Source organism: Ictidomys tridecemlineatus, chromosome 1 (assembly GCF_052094955.1).
Source record: "Ictidomys tridecemlineatus isolate mIctTri1 chromosome 1, mIctTri1.hap1, whole genome shotgun sequence".
In the NCBI taxonomy this organism is placed as follows: Eukaryota; Metazoa; Chordata; class Mammalia; order Rodentia; family Sciuridae; genus Ictidomys; species Ictidomys tridecemlineatus.
Window position 1 is genome coordinate 165,838,550 of NC_135477.1, and position 24,675 is coordinate 165,863,224.

Genomic DNA, 24,675 nt, shown 5'->3' on the forward strand with positions numbered 1-24,675 from the left:
ATCCCCTGCCATCTTGTAGTCATAATCATAACTTAAATGAACAGAGTGAGCACTATGGCCAGGCACTGTGCCAAGAACATGTGTTCATCACCTCACCCAACCCCCTGAAGCAAGTACTACCCATTTTACAGATTAAAAAGATGCAGAAAAAGTGGACACACAGTTCACAGTCAGTTCACAGTCAGTTCACAGTTCACAGAAAGAGGTGGAGCCAGGCTCCAGACTTCACTCTTGCTTGTCAACATTTTGCTGTTCTGCCTCCCTAGGATGAGTGAGCAAGGGAGGCTTGCAAGCCACTGTAGATTTTCAGTGGTCTCTGACGGCTGATGGGTCTACCTGCACTAAGTAGCTATAGTCCCTCACCCCAATCCCATTTGAGTGTCCATACAAACCCTGAAGATATAAAAGAATCAAGAACCTCCCTCCCAAAGTCTCATTGAACCCAAACAATTATGAGATGCAGAAGATACAAACTTCAAGTCTTTGTTTTGTTTTTGCTACTCTGCATTCTCTCCTCTCTGACTTTGGGTCTTGGCATCTCTCTTCCACCTTCAACCTTTAGTGAATCCTGGGTTTCCTTTCTGTGGTTTCTGAACAGCACCCATTTCTTTTTCAGGTGAGCTCTATGAATTTGAATGAGCCAGCACATAGGTGTTTTATCTTCCCACTGCCTGTATTTTAGGTAATCAAAAGAAACAAGCTAAGAATATGCATTCATCCAACAGGACTCTTCAGACAGCCTAATCTCTATTAGAGAGAAGGGGCTTATTTTTCACAATTAAGATATACTGGGAAGTCCTAAGTAGGTCACATCCCTTCCAAGAATGAAAAATTATTCCATTACCCTCTCTGTAATGTCTGCTTCTCTCACTCAACTTGCCCAGTCTTATCCTATATCCTGTAGGAAGACTATACTTTCAGGGATCATTTCTATAGTATGTTACTATATCCTGTAGGGCAAGATTAGCTATTCTTATTTCTTTACTACCTGCTGTACCTCACTCAGGTCAAAATTAACTGACTGAGTATTCATTCAAGCCATGGAGAATCCAAAGCTCTTGGCCCAATCTCCTCTTTTTGATGACTGAGAAATAAGAAGAAGTTAATGTGGTGGTCATAAACATAAGCAGAACTAGGGTTGAATCCACTCCACCACCTTAGGCTAATGTGACCTTAGGCTAATGCCTTAACCTCTGCAGAACAAGTGGAGATAGAAGAGTAGTTTTGGCTTTGTAGAGTTATTGTGAAGACCATGCTGTCTTTTCTATGCCAAGTCCTAGTGGTTCAGAATAATCTACCCAGATGCTTTCATATAAAGTGCCTCAGTATAAATCCTGTGAGGTAGAGGCTAAGCCAAGACCAATCTACATTAGAACCCAACTGTCCCGGGTAGCTTCTGTCAAAACCTTTGTTTAGCTCTTATTTAATATGAAGAGTTTCCTTGCCTATTTGAATCAGAATATGGCTTTAATGATATTAGGGACAATTCTGCAAGCATCTTTTCTATTGAATTGGTGGATTTCAATAAAAAATGATAGGAATCCATTACAAAACTTCAAAACCCTCCTGCACTATCTCATCCCACTTACAAACCTGCTACCAAAGCACTTGCCTAGTGAGAGGCAGATTGAGCCCACCTGTCACCTCTACAAGAGTCCCTGTAATGAGGACATGAACCACTGGGTTTTTGTTAAATTCTCCCAGAAAGTGGGTAACACTTCTTGATTCTTTGGTTCCCTTGGCCCAAAGCTCTCCTCCTTTTTTTAAAGTTAAAATATTTATTGAGATGATAGTAGATTCCCACACAGAAACAGATATCTGTGATTCTTTACTCAATTTCCCCCAAAGATCACATCTTACAAAAACTAGTTTCACAACCCAGATACTGGCATTGATAATGATCCACTGATCTTACTCAGACTCCTTAGTTTTCCTTGTTCTCATTTGTGGGGTACTTGTGTGTCTGCATTTAAATTTACACTACCATGTATAGGTTTGTGTCAATCACAGTAAAGACACTCCATCTCCAGATCCCTCCTGTTGCCCTTTTAAAACCATACCTATTGTCTTTCTTTCCCACCCCATCCCTAACCCTGGAAACTATTACTCTATTCTCCATTTATATCATTTTTTCATGTTAGTTATATAAATGGGAATTATACAATATGTAACCTTTTTGTGATTAGATTTTCTTTCACTCTACATAATCCCCTGAGATTCATCCAAGTTCTTACATGTACCAATAATGTGTTCCTTTAATTGCTGAGAGCAATCCATGGTATGGACATACCACAAACTGTTTACTCATTTAAGAGCTGCATCATTTCCAGCGTGGGGCTATTACAGAGTTGCTATGCACATTCATGTTCTCCTCTTCCCTTTCTGTCACTAAGTGATACAGATGCTCCTGCTTCACTGAGGTCCTTGTTCCTGTTGTGGCAAATATGACTTGTCACCATGTTATCTTTTCTATGCCAAGTCCTAGTGGTTCTGAATAATCTGCCAAGATGCTTCCATATAAATATTATCACTAGATAAGCACCTCTGGGCCTTTTACTTTAAAGGAATAAAACAGAACAAACATGAGTTTGGGAACCACACAACTAAGGCTCACACTGCAGAGGCTCTGCCACATATACTTGTGAAATTTGAAAGTCACTTAACCCTCTCAATCTGCTTCATAGTGATCATAATAAAAGAGTTAATAGTTGCTAAGATTTCTTTACTGGAAGTTTATGGTCAGTGTAACATAATGGATAGAAGCAGGAACTCCGATACCAAGCTATCTGGCTTTGAATTCTGGCCCCATCACTTTAGGTTCTGTGACCTTGGGCAAGTTACTTAACCTGTGTGTGCCTGTTTTTCCATCTGTAAGTGGCATGTTAATAATACCTGTTCTGTGGACTTGTTATGAAGAATAACTACGGGTAATCAGTACATATAATACATGTTCAGAACAGTGTCTGGCATGCAGTGCTCATTAAGCATTAGCTCATATTGCTATACAGCAGGCACTATTATGCACTTTGCAGATAATTTAATCTAAGAATGACTTTTTTAAGAATGACTTTATAGTGCAACTATTGTTAAGAGATTGTTTTTATAGATAATAAAATTGAATTTAAGACAGTAAGTCATACTGGATGACACAGTGGTGCACACGTGTAATCCCAGCGGCTCGGGAAGCTGAGGCAGGAAGATCTCAAGTTCAAAGCCAGCCTCAGCAACTCAGCAAGTCTCTGTATCAAAAATTTTAAAAAGGAAAAAAAACAAATGCTGGGGATGTGGATCAATGGCTAAGGGCCTCTGGGTTCCATTCCTGGTACAAAAAAACAAAACAAAACAAAACAAAAAAGTCACTTCCCCATTATCATATGGCTTAGAAAACAAGGGAGCCAAGATTCATATATAAACCTGTCTTTGCACCATTCTGCAGGCCTCCCAGAGCAGCTATGAGGATTAAAGAGAAAAGTGTATTTAGTCTGTGGTGCTGTCTTTTCAAACTGCTCCATGTGTTGTTTCCTCTTTTAGCTACGTGGTTGATGAACAGCAGACGGTTTCATAGTGCTATACACAGTAAAAAATGGCCCTTTAAAATATAAACCACAAAACTAAAAGTAGCAAGGGCTGGGGATATAGCTCAGTTGGAAGAGTGTTTGCTCAAGGTCCTGAATTCAATCCCCAATACCTCTAAATAAATAAAAATAAAGAGTACTGATGGATGCATCTGCAAACATTTGCTGTGCTGAACTAACTCAACAATCACAATCAGATTTGAGACTAATTCATCCAAAAGAGTCATAATTCATTCCAACAGCAGCTGCCTCACTTCCTTCCTCAGAGGACATTGCAACTACAAGGTAAAGACTGCTCAGACAAGTAGCACCATTGCAAACTCCCATAGGACAATCTGCATTTTGCTTCCCACCCCAATCAAATCCAGTGTCAGGGAAGCTGTATCCATTAAATATGCAGAACTCTGGTGTGATTCTGGCCTCATGGAGGCCCAGACTGGGATCAGAAGACCTGGGTGCAGGTCCCAGCTGAGCCCACCACCAGTTGTACAACTTCAGGGAGTCACTTCCTCTTATGAGGCCTCACTGTGGATAGCTGTGAACCAGGAGTTTTAACCCAATGTACTCTCTGCTGGTACAAAAGCACCAAACTATCTTTTTTCTTTTGCATTTACTCTTTTGCTTCTTTTTTTCTGGCCTCTCTTCTTTCTTTTCCTCCTTTTTTTCTTTTTCTTTCAGCCAAACAACAAATACTTTCTACCATCGGCCAAACTATAATGCCAGAAAGCTGGGAATTCAATGGTGAGTAAGCTAAATACAGAAGTCACTTACATGTCTGTTAAAAATGTTAGAATGTTAGAAATATATTTGATTCTTTTTTGAAACTTTTGCTTCAACACAAGCTAACTATGCAGTTTGAGTAAGTCCCAATGACATGTGGGATAGGTAAAGGAAGATCCAGCTGTAGTAAACACTTCAAAGTCCAATACTTTATTACAATAACTATGTAGGCTATTCAGGTTTAATCTGATTTAGTTGAAATTGCTAGGCTCATTGCAACAGTTACCTAGGTGAAACTGGCAGGTAAAAACTTTATGACAAACTACCTCCATTCCAATTTACAAATGTGCTTAAAACTTTTTAGTATATTGCTGCATTCACACTCAAGTTAGAAAAACGACTTAACTTCAGAATTAGTTTAAGAGCACAGCCATGGCCAGCATGTATGGAAAAGGACAAATGTGAGGCTGACAAGTAGAAACAGATGATGGTTTTTCCTTTTGTTTTTTTCATTCAGTTTGCAGTCTCTGTACAAGGGTAAGCCTATCAGAAATATAAATATCTGGCAAGTTCAACATTGATTTGTGAGAGTAAAGTGATCATGGTACCTTTCTTTGCCTTTAACTCAAAACACAAGAGAGATAAGAGACTACTTGAACTGTTCTTTGTGTAATTTTCCTGATAAGAAAAGTGATAGTTGAGACATGATGGGACTTTGGCCAGATGATATAATAACAAGCACGGATGGGGTCTCAAGTAAAATGGAGAAATGAGCAGACTGATGCTTGGGGAAGCATCAGGATGCAGATGGGCAAGTCAGTGGGCAGGTTTTCAGAATTCCTCTTATGTATTAACCTGAGGCTTTGAAGACACGTTAACTAAGAGGCATGAATATTTATAACATCAGCATTTCTGAATGCTTCATTTTTAAGCCTTTTATGAAAATGCACATATTATAGTACATAAAGTAAATGATGATTTTCATTCTTGACATTTGTGAAATATCACACTTATGAACAGTTCAATTATATTTTATTTTAAACATGTTATAAGATGGGGGGGCAGAGCTCACAGAAAAGTTACTTGAATCATTAAAAACCACAAAGTTGGAGTCCTTTTTTAAAAAGAATAGATATCAAAATATATTTTGGTTGTTGAAGAAAGAAAAAGGGCATAAGATCTAGAAGATAAAAGTTGTATTTAAAACCATGCTAAAGAACAAATTAAAACAAAGAAGAAGAAAAATGTATTAGAGGTTAAATCTTATTATAAATGAATATCACTTCTATGGGACTCTATGACTCACTTTAACAATATTCAAACAACAAAAACCCTACTAACAAAAGAGCCTCAACACTCATTTAGGGTTGGTTGTGACAGAATTTGTCCTGCTTATGGGGTATGCATGAAAAACAACTTAAAAAGAATATCTAAAATATGAAACTGTTTCTCTAAATTGCACTTATTGGTCTTAAATACAGTTGAGGAGAGAATCACCTATGACTTGAAGCTTGTCATCAAGGGATACGGGAGTCATTTAAAGCCAAAGGGGAATCTGTTATACTTCGTTCATGTGCCTGAAAAAGTATAATACTGCAAGTTTTTCCTCAATGTCAAATATCTACTGAGAATTAAAGAGTAAATAAAACTTCCTAGCCATTTCCAAGAATCACATGATAAAGGGTAATCATTTTAGAGTTTATATATGCTCAATTTTCTTAAAGCCATAGATTTTATTCTAGAAAGGAGAAAGTACATGGCATTAATAAACCAAGTATGTCATAAATTCTAGAATGCCAAATTAAGGGTTTTTTCCTCCTGTTTTTTACACCAATTTTTCCATGGGCTACAGATTATATCCATGACAAAATTTTTAGTGTTTTGCAGCATGTCAAAAATAGATCAATATTTTTGCCTGAGTGTCCCACTAAAACTTTACCTAGAGCTTATATTCTTAGACTTTCCACAAAGTGTTTTTTCAAATAATATGTCAATAACTGGGAATAGTGTGAGGATTTGAATACTTCAGCCAAGTGAAGAAACAAACTTCCTCTTTAAACCTGTTCTCCTGCCTGAATTTTTATATATTAAAATAACCTTCCTCATTCATTTCTGCAGGGGTACCCTGAAGAAAGTGGCACTTCTTAGCCATCACAAATCTCAGGTCAAATCTTCTCTATTCTTCAATGTTCTGGCAAAGGCCTCTGGACTTGTAGCTCCTGCCTGGGTAATTCCGTCCTGTTCTCAATGAGAGAGATCTGCAGCACAGGTAAGAGTAGCTGAAAAGCATCCTGGATGTAAGAGGCACTATTTGATGCCTGGGGGGATTGAAAAAACAAGAAAAAGAAAATAATCACAGTCACGTAAAATAAATATAAGATAATAAAATCAATATTTGTAATCTAAATGAATTTGTAGCTGGCCAAGTAAGATCACAGACCTTACTACTGCAGTACACTTTATTTTAGAGAAAAAAACCTAACTCTTGATATGATACCACAGTACCAAAAAAGAATTTAGCATTTTTTTTCCAAATTTGCCCATCAGAAATGGTAGCTGTTTGATATCCTGCTCAAACTTGGCATGCAAGGTTTATTTATTCCTTAATTGAGTGGGTAGTTTCTGTCATAGCACTGTAGTCAATTACTGAAAGATGCTTTCAGTAGTCTATGAATGAATCCTGCACTATGGAATTTCCAGCCCATTATGGTAGCTCTTCTTCGATGGCCTCAATGCAATTATTAACACAAGAGAACTGATCACAAACATAAACAAGGAACACTGCTTTAAAGATGAAACAGTATAGATAGAAATATGTCTGTTTGTGAGAAGCACTATGAAATCATTATGCTCAGAGTTTGCCAGACTTCATTTATATCTAACAAGCTCTCACCTTCCAGAATAATAACAACAGATACTTCATTACACTAAGATAAAATTGTATTACTTCAAAGACAAAAGTGTTTCAAATCTGTAAGCAAAAACAATCAACTAAAAAAGAAAAAACAAGAGTCAACTCATATCAAGTAAGATTATCTTTTCTGGATTTATCATTGTCTAGTACTTTGTTATAAACTTCAATGTGACATTTGACAATACATTTTCCAGCCAAAAAACCTCAAAGATCATCTAGTTAGATCTCTTATTTTGCACTTAAAAATAATAAGGTTACCAAGAAGGGCAAATTTCTGATTCAGTGTTATACAGCAAGTCAAAGATAATTAAGGACAGACTGTGCTGTTGGTTTGCAAAGTTCTTTCAACTCTGCCACTCTGCCATTTACTAAATCTCAAAATTATCCTTTAAAAAATTGTTTAAGCTGAGCTTGGTGGCACACGCCTGTAATCCCAGCAGCTCAAGAGGCTGAGGCAGGAGGATCGAGGGTTCAAACCCAGCCTCAGCAAAAGCAAGGCACTAAGCAACTCTGAGACCCTGTCTCTAAATAAAATACAAAATAGGGCTGGGGATGTGGCTCAGTGGTCAAGTGCCCCCGAGTTCAATATCCAGTACCAAAAAAAAAAAGAAAATTGTTTAAGTGATCAAAAGAGTTCCTCAGACTGCTTAAATAAAACTGTGTAGTTAAGAAACTAAAAGTATTTCTTTAATGGTAATTTTAAAATAATTTAAAACTGGAGAATAGTCTAATAGTATTAAAAAATTCATATTTAAAATCTAACCAATTATCAATATTTTTGTCTTCCCTACTCTAAGATAAATAATATGTCTTGAACAGATCATCAAAAGACTAACGTTGCCTTTACAATTAATTTATAAGACAATAGTTCTTCAAACATGGTATCTAGAAACCATCCTTAGGGAGGCAATACAATCAATCATGGGATGCTTGCACATCATCCCTTTCCAGAGACTTAAACCCTCCATGAGGATTATGTAAACATAGGTTCCTATTCGACAAAAAAAAAAAAAAAAAAAAAAAAAAAAATATTTAAGATTGTTTGGAAAGGAAATGACAAAATGTTTTGTTTGAAACACCTCTCCTGCATAAGCTTTAGTCCTTTAGAAAATAGTGCTTGCCTATTTCATCCCTTCATGTTTACCAGCCGGTCTCCAGAAGTAATTTCATTACTGGGAATTATATGTTAAGCTGTCAAAGGAAAGGGACTAAAAAAGGACAGCCAATTGCTCCTACCAATCCACATTATCCTGCAGCTTTAACTTCTATGCCTTGCAATAAAATACACATCAAACATACACAACTTTGTCCATATCTGCACCAAACTACTAATCTGATGAAAAAAAACCCAAAGAAGTCAAAAGCTAAAGACTTAATAAGAGTTCATTAATACAAAATGCCTTTGGAATCATAGACTTAAAAACAATTATTACTAACCTCTAGAAAGACTGCAGTGATTAATGGATTCAGGACATCTGCCTTTTCTTTAATCTAGAATAAAGGATACAATGTTGTTAGAAGATAACCTTAAACAACAGGTAGAATATAATCCCACTTTGAAACACACAAATATAAACATAGGATATCTGGATTGAGAGAGAGGAAAATTTCACCTCTGGAAAGTGAAATTTTAAGTGCTTTAAATTTTCTCTATACTCTCTGCTATCCAAATTGGGATTACTTTTCTTGGTAGTTTTTTTGTTTTGTTTTGTTTTTTTGGTGGTGCTGGAGATTGAACCCAGGACCTTGTGCATGTGAGGCAGGCACTCTATCAACTGAGCTATATCCCCACGCCCTTCATAGTTTTTTTTTTAATAAATTTTTAAAAGTACCCTCATTTTGGATGAGACAGTGGGAAAGGTACATCTGACCACAAACTTTTAGAAAAATTTGAAAACAAAATGTATATAGAACATGTGTTCAAAAAAAGTTTTTTTTTTTTTTTAAAGACAGGCTGTTTGGAAAAATCTCATTTCATGCAAATAAATAGTGCAAATATAATACATGTGTTAGAACTTTATAGCTGATTCACTTTGTTAAAGTACAAAACACTGTGGCTTATTCAATTAATTTCAGGAAACCAGAAATCTTTTAAAGAATATACTAACTCTGGTTTGCACATAACCTCTTTCAAGAAATTTCCCCTACATCTTAAGTGCCAAAATTCTTCTTCTTCCATCATTCTTGTCTTCACAGGACCTCTGGCAAAATGCTGCCTCCCTCCCTCCCCAAGTCCAGCAGTTCCCTCCTTCTCCCCTCTTCTCTTAGACCACAGCAGCCAAATAAGAAACATTTTTATCCCATGACTTGGACCCCAAGGAACCCAAGTTTATGGTTTCAAATATATTTACCAAAAATACTAACATTATCTGGAACTTTTACACACACACACACACCACATTTTCAGAGCAAACCCCATTAAGCAATTTCATTCCATATTCAATGTTTTCTACAGCACAACTAAACATTTTTAATTTTTCAGCAAATAGAAACAAAATACTAAAAAGAGAGAAGAGCTATATTCTAAGATTACCCTTATGAATAATCTAATCTCAAATTTAAGAATTTGGGCCATGTTCTTTTTAAAACAAATTTAGGGCCCCATAGTAACTTTGCCACCACACTTCACACTTACTTTAAAGTTTTTTTCATTTACTTGATTAAAATGCCCTTGATAAGTTATGCAACCAACCTAGGAGTCTGTAAGAGATGAATGGATAAAGGAAATGTGGTGCATATACACATTTCATAAAGAAGAATGAAATTATCGGAAAATGGATGGAATAGAACTGAATAATATGCTGAGTGATATAAGCCAGACTCAGAAAGTCAAAAATTGAATATTTTCTCTCATATGTGGAAGCTAAAGAATATAAAAAGGAATAAAAAAGGGATATCATGAAAATGGAAGGGAGATAAAGACAGTAGAAGGGAATTGAAAGGGAGAAAGAGAAAGGAACAGGGAGCAAAATCTACTCAATTATGCTGTGTCCTTAAGAGTTTACCACAATGAATCCAGAATTTATATGTAATTATAATGCTCTAATTAAAAAATAATAACAGAAGAAAGAACAGTAAAATAGAACAAAGGGATCTAGGATACAGCAGGGGAGGAACTGGGGAATAAACTGATCAGATTATGTGCCTGTATGAATGGCACTATTAGGTATAATAATACACCAATTAAAATGCCTTCATTTAAGGGCTGGGGATGTGGCTCAAGCGGTAGTGCGCTTGCCTGGCATGCGTGCGGCCCGGGTTCGATCCTTAGCACCACATACAAATGAAGATGTTGTATCTGCCAATAACTAAAAAATAAATATTAAAAAAAATTCTCTCTCTCTCTCTCTTTTAAAAAAAATAAATAAATAAGTAAAACGCCTTCATTTATCCTAATTCATGGTACATGCCTTCAGTAAATTTTTATAATTCCAATTTAAAAAAAAAACAACTTTATTGTTAATTACAGCTCTCTCACTGGCTAGCAACTATACAATATGAATGTTACCAGTGTCTAATTAAGAAGCTATTCTTTAAAAGTCAGGGCAAAAAATTTGGGCTTTTTATTTTATTAAGGTCTACATTTCCAATACAGGTCTCGGAAGCACAAAGCATAATGAAGACTTCATAGAAGAGAGAACAAAAGAGTTTGTAAGAATAAGTTAGACATAACTTTAACTTACTCTAAAATTCATATGGAAATGCCTGGGGTCCAAATGATTAAAATGGCTTGGAAAAGAAAATATTTTTTTGAGGGGGGTGAGCAGGGAAGTACTGGGAATTAAACCAGGGCCTAGCACAAACTAGGCAAGTACTTTACCACTGAGCTACATCACCACCCGTTTTTATTTTGAGATAGGCTCTCACTAAGTTGCCCAGGTTGGCCTCAAACTTGTGATCCTCCTGCTTCATTCTCCTGAGTAGCCTACCCAGCTAGAATCATACTTTTTAATTCAAAGTTACATTAATTAAGACAACATAGTATTCACATAAGGATACTTACATAGAAATCAACATAATATAAATGAGAGTTCAGAAAGGGGCCAAGACAATTAAATTGGTAAAAAGAATGAATCAGACAACAGATCAGACACCAGAACTAAAACAAAACTTTTAGAAGAAAGCACAAAAGTAAGTCTTCATGATTCTTAGATACTATAACACAGAAAGCACAAGTGATAAAAGAGAATACTGGGAATCTGATTTCATCGAGATTTTTAAACTTTTGTGCAAAAGACACTATCAAGAAAGTGAAACCACAATCCATGGCTGAGAGAAAATATCTGGTAAGAAACTTACATTCAGAAAAAAAAGAACTCCTATACATTAATAATAAAAAGAAAGAACAGTCCAATTAAAAAAAAAAAAAAAGCCAGGTGAGCACAGTGGCATGCAAGTATAGTCCCAGATACTTAAGAGGTTGGGACAGGAGAGTAACTTCAGCCCATGAGTTTAGAGTCAGCCTCGACAACACAGTAAGACCCCATCTCTTAAAACATGGGGGAAAAGTGCACCAAGGACTCGAGCAGACATTTCTCCAACGCTGCACAGGTGACCAACAAGTACAAGATAATATGTTCAATATCATTAGCCATTAGAGAAATGCAAATCAAAGTTACAATGAGATACCACTTTATATACTAAAATGGTCAAAATAAAAAGACAATAACAAGTGTTGATGAGGATGTAGAAAAAGGAGAACCCTCACATCACTGATGACAATGCAATATTGTGCAGTCACTTTGGAAAGCAACTAGTCAGTTACTCAATGGGCTATTATTAACCATACAGCAGAGCAATCCACTTCTAACTACCCAAGAGAAATGAAAATGTCCATGCAAAAGGTCATATATGCTTGTTCATGACATTATTAATTACAGTCAGAAAGTGGAAATACACTAAATGTCTATCAAATGAAGATAAAAAAATGGATATAAATGTATGTATGTGTATACATGTATACATATATACAAACACATAAATACATATGTACCTCCATAAAATTGAGTACTATGCACTAATAAAAATAAAATGCTAGGTTGGGGTTGTAGCTCAGTGGAAGAGCACTTTGTGAGGCACAGGGTTCTATTCTCAGCACCACATAAAAATAAATAAATAAAATAAAGGTATAAAAAATGAAATGTTGATTGAGATATGCTAAAACATGGACAGACCTCAAAAACATTATGCTAAATGAAGGAAATCAAGACACAAAATACCACATAATATATAATTTCATTTACATGAATTGTCCAAAATAGGTAAATTTACAAAGAAAGAAAATAAATTTGTATCACCAGGGTTGGGGGAGTAAGGAAGAGAAAGAAATGAAGAGTGATTGCTAATATATTATGATTAGAAAGGGGGGATGATGAAAATGTTCTAAATTTTTATCATAATAATTATTGCACATTTCTGTAAATATACTAAAATCCATAGAATTGAATACTTGACACAGTTGAATTTTATAGCACATCAACTATATCTCAATTAAGCTGTTTAAAAAACAGTTATATGACATTAGCCCATTCTTACCCCAGCAGTTGTTAGGCAGGTGGTAAACTCTTTAGACAGACAGGACAACTCTTTACACAATACAATTGTCATCCTAGAAAATAATGAAGAAAATCAGGAGGGTTCTTTTCTCTCTCACTCTTTCTCACACGCTCTCTCTCTCTCTCTCTCTCTCTCTCTCTCTCTCTCTGTGTTATATTTAACAATTGTCATAAGAAAACAAATCACTTAGTTAAAGAAATGTGACAGAAGAAACTTTCAAATGTATAAATATGTCTATATCAGCTTCCTAATGTAATTGGAAACACATCTGAGCAGACATTCATGCTACAGGAAGAAAAAGTTCATGCCTTATAAAAACATTTCCCTACAAAATTCTCTAGAAAGTACTAGTTAAAATCGAAGAAAATACCTAAAATGCATTAAAGGACACAATACTTAAAAGACCCAACATTCCATTTAGAAATATAATTAAAATAGAAAATGTTTATGGAAAGTCTTCTACATGCCAGGCACTATTTTAAGCACTGGAGATGTGTCAGTAAAGTACTAGTTTGCATGGATTTGAACTTTCTTGCTAATTAAGAGGAAGACAGCATACAAACATTACACACACATATTTGAATATGTATACATACATATGTATAAACACATGCATATATGTTACTAGGTAGTGATATGAGCTATATAAAGCAGATAATAATGACTAGAAAATGATGAGAGATGCTATTTTAGACTACGATGAAGAAAGGTGTCTCTGAGAAGGTGGCATTTGAGTAGAAAGCTGAATTCTGTACAGGTATGAGATATGCCTGGAAGAACAATCAGTAGCAAGAACAGTGACTTTTCACACGATCACAGCTGCGTCACTCTCATCCTTAAGGGTGTTCAAGACAAAACAAAAAAATCCCCCCATGGGATGTCGTAGAGGGACAATGATGCTGCTGCTGAAGAGACCAGTCTGGAGAATATCAGTAGCCATTCCCAATTCTAACACATTGGACATTCTTTTTCCTAATAAAAATTCTCATTTAAATAAGGAGATCTATTTAGAAACTACTGGGCCTTTTTTCTTCCTCCTATGATTACTTTCATTATATTTTGAATACTTTTTTCTCAAGATCAGTAATAAGGTCAGAAAAAAAGAATGGATGTGTGACATAGTCAGACCTATGTCTAAATTGTAGGTTGCACAACCTGTGCAGATTACTTAACTTTTTTGAGTCTGCATTTTTCTCTTTGTTAAAGCTGAACTAATCTCTTGGGTTACTGTAAAAATTAGAATACATGTGAATCCCTCAGCATGGTGCCTACATATAATTAGCACTCAATAACTAAAAACTCAAGTTCTTAGAACTATTTTCTATTTCACTTATGTCAAATTCCATTCCTATTCAAACTAACAATCTGCAAAATACAGTTTTCAGAGCATGAGTTGGTTAACAAAAAAGGGCAGATTTATAATACAATGGTTCAGTAAAAAGAAAAAAAAACACTTAAAATTTTACTATGTAAATATTATATGATATAAACAGTACCTTGATAATATAGACATTTCTAAAAATTTTGGAAACTAATTTTATATAACTATCAGGCACCAATAAAAAAATCTGGAGGGGGGAAAAAAAACTTTGGAAATTAAGCCAAGAAAACTCTTTCAGCAATTAGTGCCATTTTATGTATGTATGTATGTATGTATATGTACGTACGTACATACGTACTGGGGATTAAGCCACAGTCCCAGCCCTTTTTATCTTTAAGAGATATTCATTATACTTACTGGGAAAGAGTTTGGCTCCTTTCTATGGCTGTCACTTCCTGCTTCCCACCATGCAGAACTAACGCTGCTGTTTTGTGAAATAGTTCAATAGAGCAGGCAGTCAATTCCGCTAGGCTTCGAATTGCAAATGCATGGATATCCTGGATGGAAAAACAAAAGAAAGCACAACAAAATAAAACATTAGGTTTTAGTTTTTTGTTTTTAATCTGCAAGGCAATGACACCACCTTGCTTCTTTCATTCTGAATAATTCAATATTTTGAAAGTAGAGTCGCTCTTTAATAAGCTTTCTCATCTTTTTCCCCAGTAGTGATGTACTTTTACAGCTACAGACAGGACTAAAAAATTTTAAAAAAACACAGGCTCCCCTAGAGTCGGGTGTGACTAAGTTTTGGCCAAAAGATTTACATTAAGCATCTGGTGGCACTTTCTGGGAACTCTCCTTGGGACCAAACACACATGCACCCTTTTATTGTATTTGTGCGCAAGCTTACTTGCATTCTCTCTTTACTTCTGTGTTACTTCTAGTGTCTGAAACTAAGAGACCACAATTTGGCTTCACGAGATTGAAATGATGGATAGCAGTTCAACAAAACAGAAGGACACTGGGTCCTCAATTGTAATACCCACATCTCAAATCTATTTAAAAAAAAAAAAAAACTTAGTTGCTTTGTTTACCTCTATTGAATTTTTATTGACTTCTTCAGTATTTTCTGTCTCTGACTGTTTTTCTTCTTCTTCTTTCTTTGCTAATGGTGTGGTCGGAAATGCCCTGATCCATTCATAGGCAGTACTTCTTGCCTAAATAAGGAAAGGTTATTGCACACCAGCAATTCAATTCAGCTCACCAAGATTATTCTGCACCTACCATGAAAACATTAGCATCCTGGAAGTCAGCACTCTTTTTCTCAGCTGAGCATACCATCTAGTATTGCAGTCCTTATCTTACTAGGCAAGAACTGTGGACACTTGGCACCACGTACACTCATTTCTTTTCAAAATTCCCTTGATTCTTTGGCTTTTTATTTCCAACTGAGGTATAACTTACATATAATATGTGGGCTCTCTCTCGTCCAGCGAGGAGGTCCACGGAACAGGGTTGAGGAGACTGTGGTTGCAGAGTCACTAATCAAGACCTTCAGAGACCAAGCTGGAAGCAGGTCTGATTTTATTGCATAGTTACCCTGGATATATACTCAGGCAGTAGCTAGGCAGATTATAGGCAGCCACCAACACAATTTCTTGCTAACTGTGATTGTATGTACTGATCTTACTTGGACAGTCCTTAAACATCATTATCTAGCATTCTTACCTTTACTTTCTACATGTTTCACTTCACTTCCTCTCTTTGGGCATCTACATTCATTCTACTCCTGTGACCAATCGAGGAGCAGGCCGTGGAGCAAGCCCTGGGACAGCAACACATGGCCTCACACCCAGGGATATGCCTACGGGGTAAGAGGTCTGCCGCTCACACACCAAGCACTAGGAAGTGGCCTGCCACTCAGATGCCCTTAATGTATGCCATGTATGCAGTACTCCATGCATTTGTTCCCACAATAATAAAGTGTACAAATCTTCAGAGTACAGTTTAAGAAATGTTACATGTGGGCTGGGGATTTAGCTCAGTGATGAAGCAGTTGCCTAGCATGCACAGATCCTTGGTCCAATCACCACCACACACACACACACACACACACACACACACACACACACACACACACACACAGTTTACATGTATATATGCCTGTGAAAATGAGAATCAGATCAAGATACAAAACATTCCTACCACCCTCAGAAAGCCCACTTACCCTAATTTGTGTAGGGCTACTTAATGCACAACAAATGTCAGTTATATTTATCCATGTTGTTTTGTGTATTTACAGCCCATTCTTATTTATTGCTATGTAGAATGTCATTTTATACATATACCACAATTTATCCATTCTCCTAATAATGAAACTCAATGTGGTTTCTAGTTCTTTGGTTTTTGTAACACCACTATCATCTGGTTCTCCACCTATCTTTATAATCACACCTCCTTAGTCTCTTGTATGTACTGATCCTACTTGGACAGTCCTTAAACATCATTATCTGGAGTTCTTGCCTTTATTTTCTACATGTCTCACTCTACTTCCTCTCTTGGGCATCTACATTCACTCTACTCCAGTGATTTTTAACTATCCCTGACTTGCTGCTAACTCCTAGACTCTTATGTCCATCCCTTACCTCTGCTGAAAACAATGTACTCAAAATGCTTGATGGAAAGTACTCTTTCTATTGGAGTTATTCAAATGGGGGTCAAAAAAAATCAACCTGAAACTGCTAGTGGTTATTTTACCACTATGTGGGAAGGATCCTTAAGAATGAAGCCAAAGCAAAATAAAGCAGAGCCAAGATAGAGGTTTCTGAATAGAGTATGCCTGAAGCCATTCTTGCCCCTTGATTGTCCAGTGTTTTTGGCTATTGAATTCTCCTCTTAGGGAAGTCTGACTTGACTTTCTGTAATTTGTAGATAAAATAGCTAGACTGTGGAACCAACCTATATGCCCTTCAACAGATGAATGGATTAAAAAAAATGTGGCATTTATACACAAAGGAATATTACACAGCACTAAAAAATAACAAGATCATGGCATTTGCAGGCAAATGGATGGCATTAGAGCAGATTATGCTAAGTGAAGTTAGCCAATCCCTAAAAAACAAATGCCGAATGTCTTCTCTGATATAAAGCGGGTGACTCAAAATAAGAGTAGGGAGGAAGAGCATGAGAAAAAGATTACCATTAAATAGGGAAGAGAGGTGGGAGGGAATGGGAGGGAGAAGGAGAATTGCATGAAAGATGGAAGGAGACTCTCTTTGTTATACAAAATACATGTATGATGATGTGAGGGGGAAGAAAAAAAAGAGAGAGAAAGCAGTCACAGTAGATTGGGTATAGAGAGGTGATAGGAGAGGAGGGGAGGGAAGGGGGGATAGGAAGGGCAACAGAATAAAATAGACACTAGTATTGCTGTATGTATATACGTGGCCGTATAACCAATATGATCCTGCAACCTGTACACATGGAAAAATAAGAATTCATACCCCATTTGAATCAAATGTATGATATGTCAAGATCATTGTATTGTCATGAGCAACTAATGAAAAAAAAAAGAAAATTAAATGTAGAGGTATTTAAAAAAAAAAGTTTTCTGGTTTCTCAAGAAGCGTTTACTGTCATTGAATGACAGCATTCACTTAACTTTATATAGACAGAATATATTTAAGGCTGTAACCTGGTAATAGGAATTTACAAACAACCTTGAGAGTTATTCTAACAGAGAATCACAGGTTTTATTACTCAGCCCAGGGAGGGTTGCATGCGAGGCTACAAAACAAGTGTATATCCATCCATTCATTTTAGGATCCTTGCCCTATGGCATAGAACCTCTAACAAGAACTTACAGAGGTATAGAGCTGGGATTTTACATTTATGTATAGATCGTGACTTCAAAAAATTAAGATTTATGTTAGGAGATAAGATATACATATTTTAAAAAGGTATGAAAAGCTGGATGCAGTGGTGCATGTCTGTAATCCCAGCAGCTCGGGAGGCTGAGACAGGAGGATCATAAGTTTGAAGCCAGCCTCAGCAATTTACCAAGGCCCTAAGCAACTTAGTGAGACCCTGTCTTAAAATTTAAATTAAAAAAAAAAAAAAAAAAAAAACACTAGGGATGTAGCTCAGTGGTGAATTTCCTCTGGGTTCAATTCTCAGTACCCTCCCCATCAAAAAAAAGAAAAAAAAAAGCTAATGAAAATACATATGCACAATGTTAAATAGAGTGCTAAAGAACATATAGAGTATGTTAATTTTTGTGTAAGAAAGAGATTAGAAAATATATCTGCTTATCTTAACAAAAAAAAAAAAAAGGAAGTAAAAGCCAGAAAACAAGGAAGCTGAACATATAAAAAAGAAGGCAGTAGTAGAGACTTGGGAGGTAATTGCACTTTTCTGAGTATATTTTTTGTATAGTTTTGACTTCTGGAAGCACATTAATACTCTAACAGACAGCAAACAAATCACAAATTCGTTCTGTAGGTTGATTTATAATAGTATAGGCAAAACAATGAAACTATTAGAAATGCATTAAATTATTAAGAATATATGCTAGTATTGTTAGGAGATAAGGTTCTTACTGTGGAAAAGGTCTAGGAAAAGGCAAGGACAAACCCTGTGGGAGCAGATTAAAATTGGAGTTACTAGTATGAAATCAATTCCTAAAATAATGTACACATATGAGCATATTTATGTATCTACACATATACATGTGTGTGTGTAACTAAGTATATCTCCTAGCTGTACTGACAGAGCCTAGAGACAGACACCTCAATAGCAATGAGGACACTAGTCTTGATCTATAATACTAAAAAGGAACTGTGGATTCTTGAAAGAATAGCTAATTTCGGGGCTGAGATGGAGGGTACGAGATGAGTCTATACTATCTTGCTATGCCAGAAAATAAAGAATTGATGGGGCGTGTCACAGAGGAGCCAGCCTGAAGGACACAATATGAACATCAAAATAACTGAGGCTGGGCTGGGGATGTGGCTCAAGCGGTAGCATGCTCGCCTGGCATGCATGTGGCCTGGGTTCGATCCTCAGCACCACATACAAACAAAGATGTTGTGTCCGCCAAAAACTAAAAACTAAATATTAAAAAATTCTCTCTCTCTCTCAAAAAAAAAATAACTGAGGCAGAATTGAACTGCAAACCAATGAAAAAAAAGTCAAAATCCACAAAATCATACCAATAATAGACAAAAAAAAAAAAGGAAGGAAGAAAACAAAATGGGGACAGAGCTCTTGATAAGAATGAAGATATACTGGTAAATGTGGAGAGTGCGCTGAGGCTAGAAAAATATCACTTTGCAATCCTCACAATAACGACTGTTGCAATAAGAATCATAAATAGAAGCTAAATTAGGAGGGAAATTATGATGAAAAGCAAGATATTTGTGGGGTCTTAAAGTATATCTTCACAGAAAGCATATTAGAAGCAAATGAAAATAAATTATGATTCTACAAAGAGAAATCAGACAACACATCATCAGTAAGGAGCAGATGGACATCATGAGCCTTTAAATCTGATACCCTGGGCAAGACAGGCCATCCCTTACGGAGCAGTTTGGCCCTAGGAATGCATAGCTTAACTTCCAGCAAAAGAAAACATTGGATAAGCCCCAGAAATAAGGAATATTCTATTTTTATAAAGAGAGGGAAGTGTGTATTTTTCAAAAATGTCAATGTCATAAGAGAAAGAAAGAATGAGAAAATATTTCAGATTAAAGGGATTAAAAGTACACAACAATAAATACAAGTCATGACCATGAACTGGCTCTGGTGTCAGAAGAAAATATATGATATGAAGAATATCACTGAATCACCTGACAAAATTGGAATAAGAACAACAGAGTAAATGAAAGTATAGTATTCACATTAAATTTACTGAAGGTGGAAACTATACTTTAGCTATGCAAGAAGATATTCATATCTTTTTAGAAATATATATTGAATTATTTAGGAGCAAAGAGCTATGATGTTTACAACTTTCAAATGGTTACAAAAATGAGGGGTGTGTGCATGCATGCATGTGTATGTGTAAGCAGAAATGATTAAGTAAATGAGGTAAAATGTTACCAACAGTATATCTGCATAAAAGGTACATGAACATTGCTTATACTACTTCTGCAACATTTATGTTTCATATTATTTCATAAAAAAATACTGTAATGCAAGATTGAAAATACTATGGTAAGGAACTACAATTAAGATGAGGACGAGGGCTGGGAATGTGGCTCAGGCGGTAGCGCACTCGTCTGGCATGTGTGCGGCCCGGGTTCGATCCTCAGCACCACATACCAACAAAGATGTTGTGTCCGCCAAGAACTAAAAAATAAATATTAAAAATTCTCTCTCTCTCTCTCTCTCTCTCTCTCTCTCTCTCTCTCTCTCCTCTCTCACTCTCTCTTAAAAAAAAAAAAAGATGAGGACCATGAGCTGCTTAAGAATGGTGTGAACATCAATGATCATAGCGGCACAATTCACAATAGCTAGACTGTGGAACCAACCTAGATGCCCTTCAATAAATGAATGGATTAAAAAAATGTGGCATCTATACACAATGGAATATTACGCAGCACTAAAAATGACAAAATCATAGAATTTGCAGGGAAATGGATGGCATTAGAACAGATTATGCTAAGCGAAGCTAGCCAATCCTTAAAAAACAAATGCCAAATGTCTTCTTTGATATAAAGAGAGCAACTAAGAACAGAACAGGGAGGAAGAGCATGAGGAAAAGATTAACATTAAACAGAGACGAGTGGGGAAGAGAAAGGGAGAGAGAAGGGAAAGCATATGGAAATGGTAGGAGACCCTCAATGTTACACAAAATTACATATAAGAGGTTGTGAGGGGAAAGGGGGGGGAACAAGGGAGAGAACTGAACAACAGCAGATGAGGTAGAGAGGGAAGATGGGAGGGGAGGGGAGGGGGGATAGTAGGGGATACGAAAGGCAGCCGAATACAACAGTCACTAATATGGCATTATGTAAAAATTGTGAATGTGTAACTGATGTGATTCTGCAATTTGTATTTGGGGTAAAAATGGGAGTTCATAACTCACTTGAATCAAATGTATGAAAGATGATATGTCATGAGCTTTGTAATGTTTTGAACACCCAATTAAAAAAAAAAAAGAATGGTGTGAAACTTTCCTGGAGAATACAACATTTCCAGTGGTCATGGGAGACTGGGATAAAACACTAAGCTTCATATTCCTTACCATGGGGTATGGGAGAGAAGATGAGTATGCTTAAGACAGAATGGCTATCAGCCCTCTGGCCAGGAAGCAATGTGTGCTCCCAGCTGATTAATCCTGAAACATTTCTCGAGCCTGCAAGAGATGGGTGTAGAGGCAGGAAGGAGCCCATGATCCACTGGAACTGGGCATGATCCATTCCCAGGGCATTTTGGCCTTTGGAATGCATAGCCTAACTTTAAGCATGAGAAAACATAAGATAAACCCCTGAATAAGGAATATTCTATTTTTTTTTAAGGAATATTCTATTTTTATAAAGGAGAGAAGAAAAGAATGGATCCATATTCACTCTGAGCTTTGATAAAGTGTTATTTCCAGATGTACTGAAGACAGCTCAGAACTCATCACCAAAGACTAAGATTTTGGCCTGAGACTCTTCATTTCCACATGCTAAATAGTCATTATCTGAGTCATTGAGCTTTGGGAAATGACAGCCTCAAGTCATACTCATCATCTCTGCAAAGCCCTGAGATCAATGAGCCCTCAAGAGAGGCTTTCCCTTTGGTATCATGAAATTTGGTCAGTAGTGTCAACTTCAAATTACAAACACTCTGGCCTAAATTAAGCTTTCAGATAAGCAAAGCATCCCAAATGATAACAGGTGAGGATAGGACGTGTTGGCAGGGGTGGATACAGATTCAGCACACCATTCTGGGGAGAACAGGAGGCAGCAAGGTGTGGAACACTTTTCTGAGTATGTTGATAATATATCCTTAATTTTGATGACACCCCTGGCCAGAATTTATAATCTTATGGTCTTTTCTACTAAATTATTTAAGATAAAATAATAAAAATTACCAAAAAGAAACAACTTACCCTAGCAAGTTTCTCTGGTTTGGAGGAGACGTGCAGTTGAGAAAACAGCTCTGTTACCTCTTTGGTAAAATCTTCATCCCCTAAAAAACCAAGTCCCGTGTAAAACATTCCAGAAAGACTACTGAGGAACAAGAGGAGGGTGAGAAGGAAGAGGAGTGGTAGCAGTAGCAGTAGTATTAATAACAATAGTAGCAGCCGCAGCAGCAGCAATTTACATGAGCTTGGAGTTTCGGTGCTTACACAGAATCTTCTTTTTTTTTTTTTTTTAATGTATATTACATCAATGAATGTTTTGAATAAGCTTGTAAAAAAAAGGGGGGGTCATTACCCCATTTTAGAGTTTAAGAACAAGAACTTGAAAAGATGAAGTGATCTCCACAAGATTGCACAGCAATAGTAGTCAAACCTTGGCCCTTCCTGCTCCCGATGTTCTTTGCATTACATCCCATAATGAAGAAATGGTGAAGGTAGAGCACTAACTAAACAGATACTGTGCATGTGCTTCCAAGGAAATGGAATTTGAGTCACAAAAGGTGAGAACAGTTAGTAAGGAGAATGGAAAAAGTTTCAGGGAGAGAAAACAAGTGCAAAGATCCGGGGATATAAGAAAGCATGGCAAGAAGTTTAAAGTGGTAAAAGTGTCTAATATAAAAGGAAAAGTATTAAGAAGCTAGAAAGGAGAGTAAAATCCAGAAAATAAAGGGCTTTTGGAGCCATGATGAGGGACTCAAACTCTATACTTACGATCCACTGAATGCTTCTAAGCAAACAGACACGATCAAATTTAAATTACAGAAGAATTACTTTGGCTGCTAGGTGAAGAATGGATAAGAAGGGGAACAAAAAGGGAAATAAGGCTGAAGTACAAATCCATGACCCAGGAAAGATATAATGGTGGACACTGAGAAGTGAAAAGAACAGGCGATTCCAGAATGTTGGAAAGATGGTTAAGGAAGCTGTTGGAGTTAGCCCAGTCACAGCTGATGGGAATATAGAACACCTACATTTGAGAAACAAACAAATGCGTGAGTCAAGATCAAGATCTCTAAGTGAATGGCAAGAATCTCTTTCCCTTTCTACCATCAAAATTCTACCCAGGACTGGGGCTGTAGCTCAGAGGCAGAGCACTTGCCTTGCATGTGTGAGGTACTGGGTTCAGTCCTCGGCACTACATAAAAATAAAGGCATCCTGACCACCTGCAACTCCAAAAGAAATTTTAAAAAATTCTATCCATTCTCCCCTTTGAGGCCCAACCTAAGGCTCCTCTGCAACATGAAATGTAAAAGAAAATTCTTATGTAAAGAAATCTTTAAGCACTTAAAATCTTTATGAGCATTTCTTAAGCACCAGTCAATGGCTTACAGGGGCAAATTGTTACTTATTTTATGCCTGGTATTTCCCCAAAAAATCCCCAGGGAAGGGGAAATATATCTTGGCTCTTCTCTCCATCCACTATCATTTTGTTCCTCATTCTGGCATTTAAGGTTGAGAATTAAATTGATTTAATAATCTCAAGTACAACATGGCTTGGGAAAAGCTGATCTCACTGACACAACTAACCCACATAACTCATCTAAACACCTAATGACATCCTGCTATGAAAAATCTAAAATCTGACTCTCAGATAGCCACTGTGACTTCTGATTTCCTAACTAAGCCCTAAATTATTTGGGTGCAGGGATGAATCTGAATCCACAGAAGTTCTAAATGTGTATCTCAAAGGGTTCACAAAATAATCCAAAGGCCTATAGGAAAAAATAATCTGCTTTTATTTATGGACACTCATCTTATTCTATTAAAAAATTCTAATTTAGGGTATAATTCAGAATGTAAATAACATGGTATTTAAATGTATTTAATTTATAAACATTTATATGTATGTATATGTATATGTGTAAAGATAGATATTAATGTCTAAGTGATCAATAAACTTTTGCTGGTAAAATTCATGATCAAAAAAATGTTTAAGAGATCACAATCACATACTTTCCATGGAAATGAACATAAAAAAGTAGCTGTTGCATTAGAATAAAATTCTGTAAAGATGTAAGAGAGACAGGGCTAGTACTCTGGAGGGACTCATGAGAGAGGCTGGAGTCTCCCCAAGCAAGATGATTCCCTCTAATGTAAAGTGATTAGGCACATCAGGAGCAAGGGCTAGGGATGCTGATGGAAAATGAGGATGACCAACATCACCAAAACCAGGTTCTATGATTTTTCTCTCCTATTTGCAACCTCCATTATTTTTAACAGCTTCATTGAGCTATAATTAAACACTAAAGACACTATTCCATTCTCAATCAAAATCACTTAGGAGGGCTGAGGCAGAGTGGAGGATGGGGATGTTGTCCTAGAATTCACTGCTGTATCTTCAAAGTTCTGATCTCTGGCAAACAGACAGGGGTAAAGTATCACAGACACAAAACTATTCGATTATAAAACTCCTTAGAGTCCTCTAGTGTTTAAAGATCAGAATTTCTAATAATATGC

At 36.5% G+C, this 24,675-nt stretch overlaps 1 protein-coding gene and 1 pseudogene across 1 annotated transcript in view; one reads left to right on the top strand and one right to left on the bottom strand.

The window, feature by feature from the left end:
• Positions 1 to 905: 905 nt before the first annotated feature.
• Positions 906 to 978, top strand: LOC120886021 (small nucleolar RNA U3; annotated as a pseudogene).
• A 3,511-nt stretch (positions 979 to 4,489) lies between these two features.
• The window catches only part of Fam114a2 (family with sequence similarity 114 member A2), a 32,468-nt gene continuing 12,282 nt past the window's right edge, over positions 4,490 to 24,675 (bottom strand). The window contains exons 9-14 of the mRNA XM_078051368.1: positions 22,185 to 22,264; positions 15,181 to 15,303; positions 14,504 to 14,643; positions 12,745 to 12,817; positions 8,647 to 8,700; positions 4,490 to 6,613 (exon numbers count right to left, since the gene is read on the bottom strand). Coding sequence (XP_077907494.1) covers positions 6,479 to 6,613; positions 8,647 to 8,700; positions 12,745 to 12,817; positions 14,504 to 14,643; positions 15,181 to 15,303; positions 22,185 to 22,264 — 605 coding nt within the window. The 3' untranslated portion in view covers positions 4,490 to 6,478. The remainder of the gene's footprint in view (positions 6,614 to 8,646; positions 8,701 to 12,744; positions 12,818 to 14,503; positions 14,644 to 15,180; positions 15,304 to 22,184; positions 22,265 to 24,675) is intronic.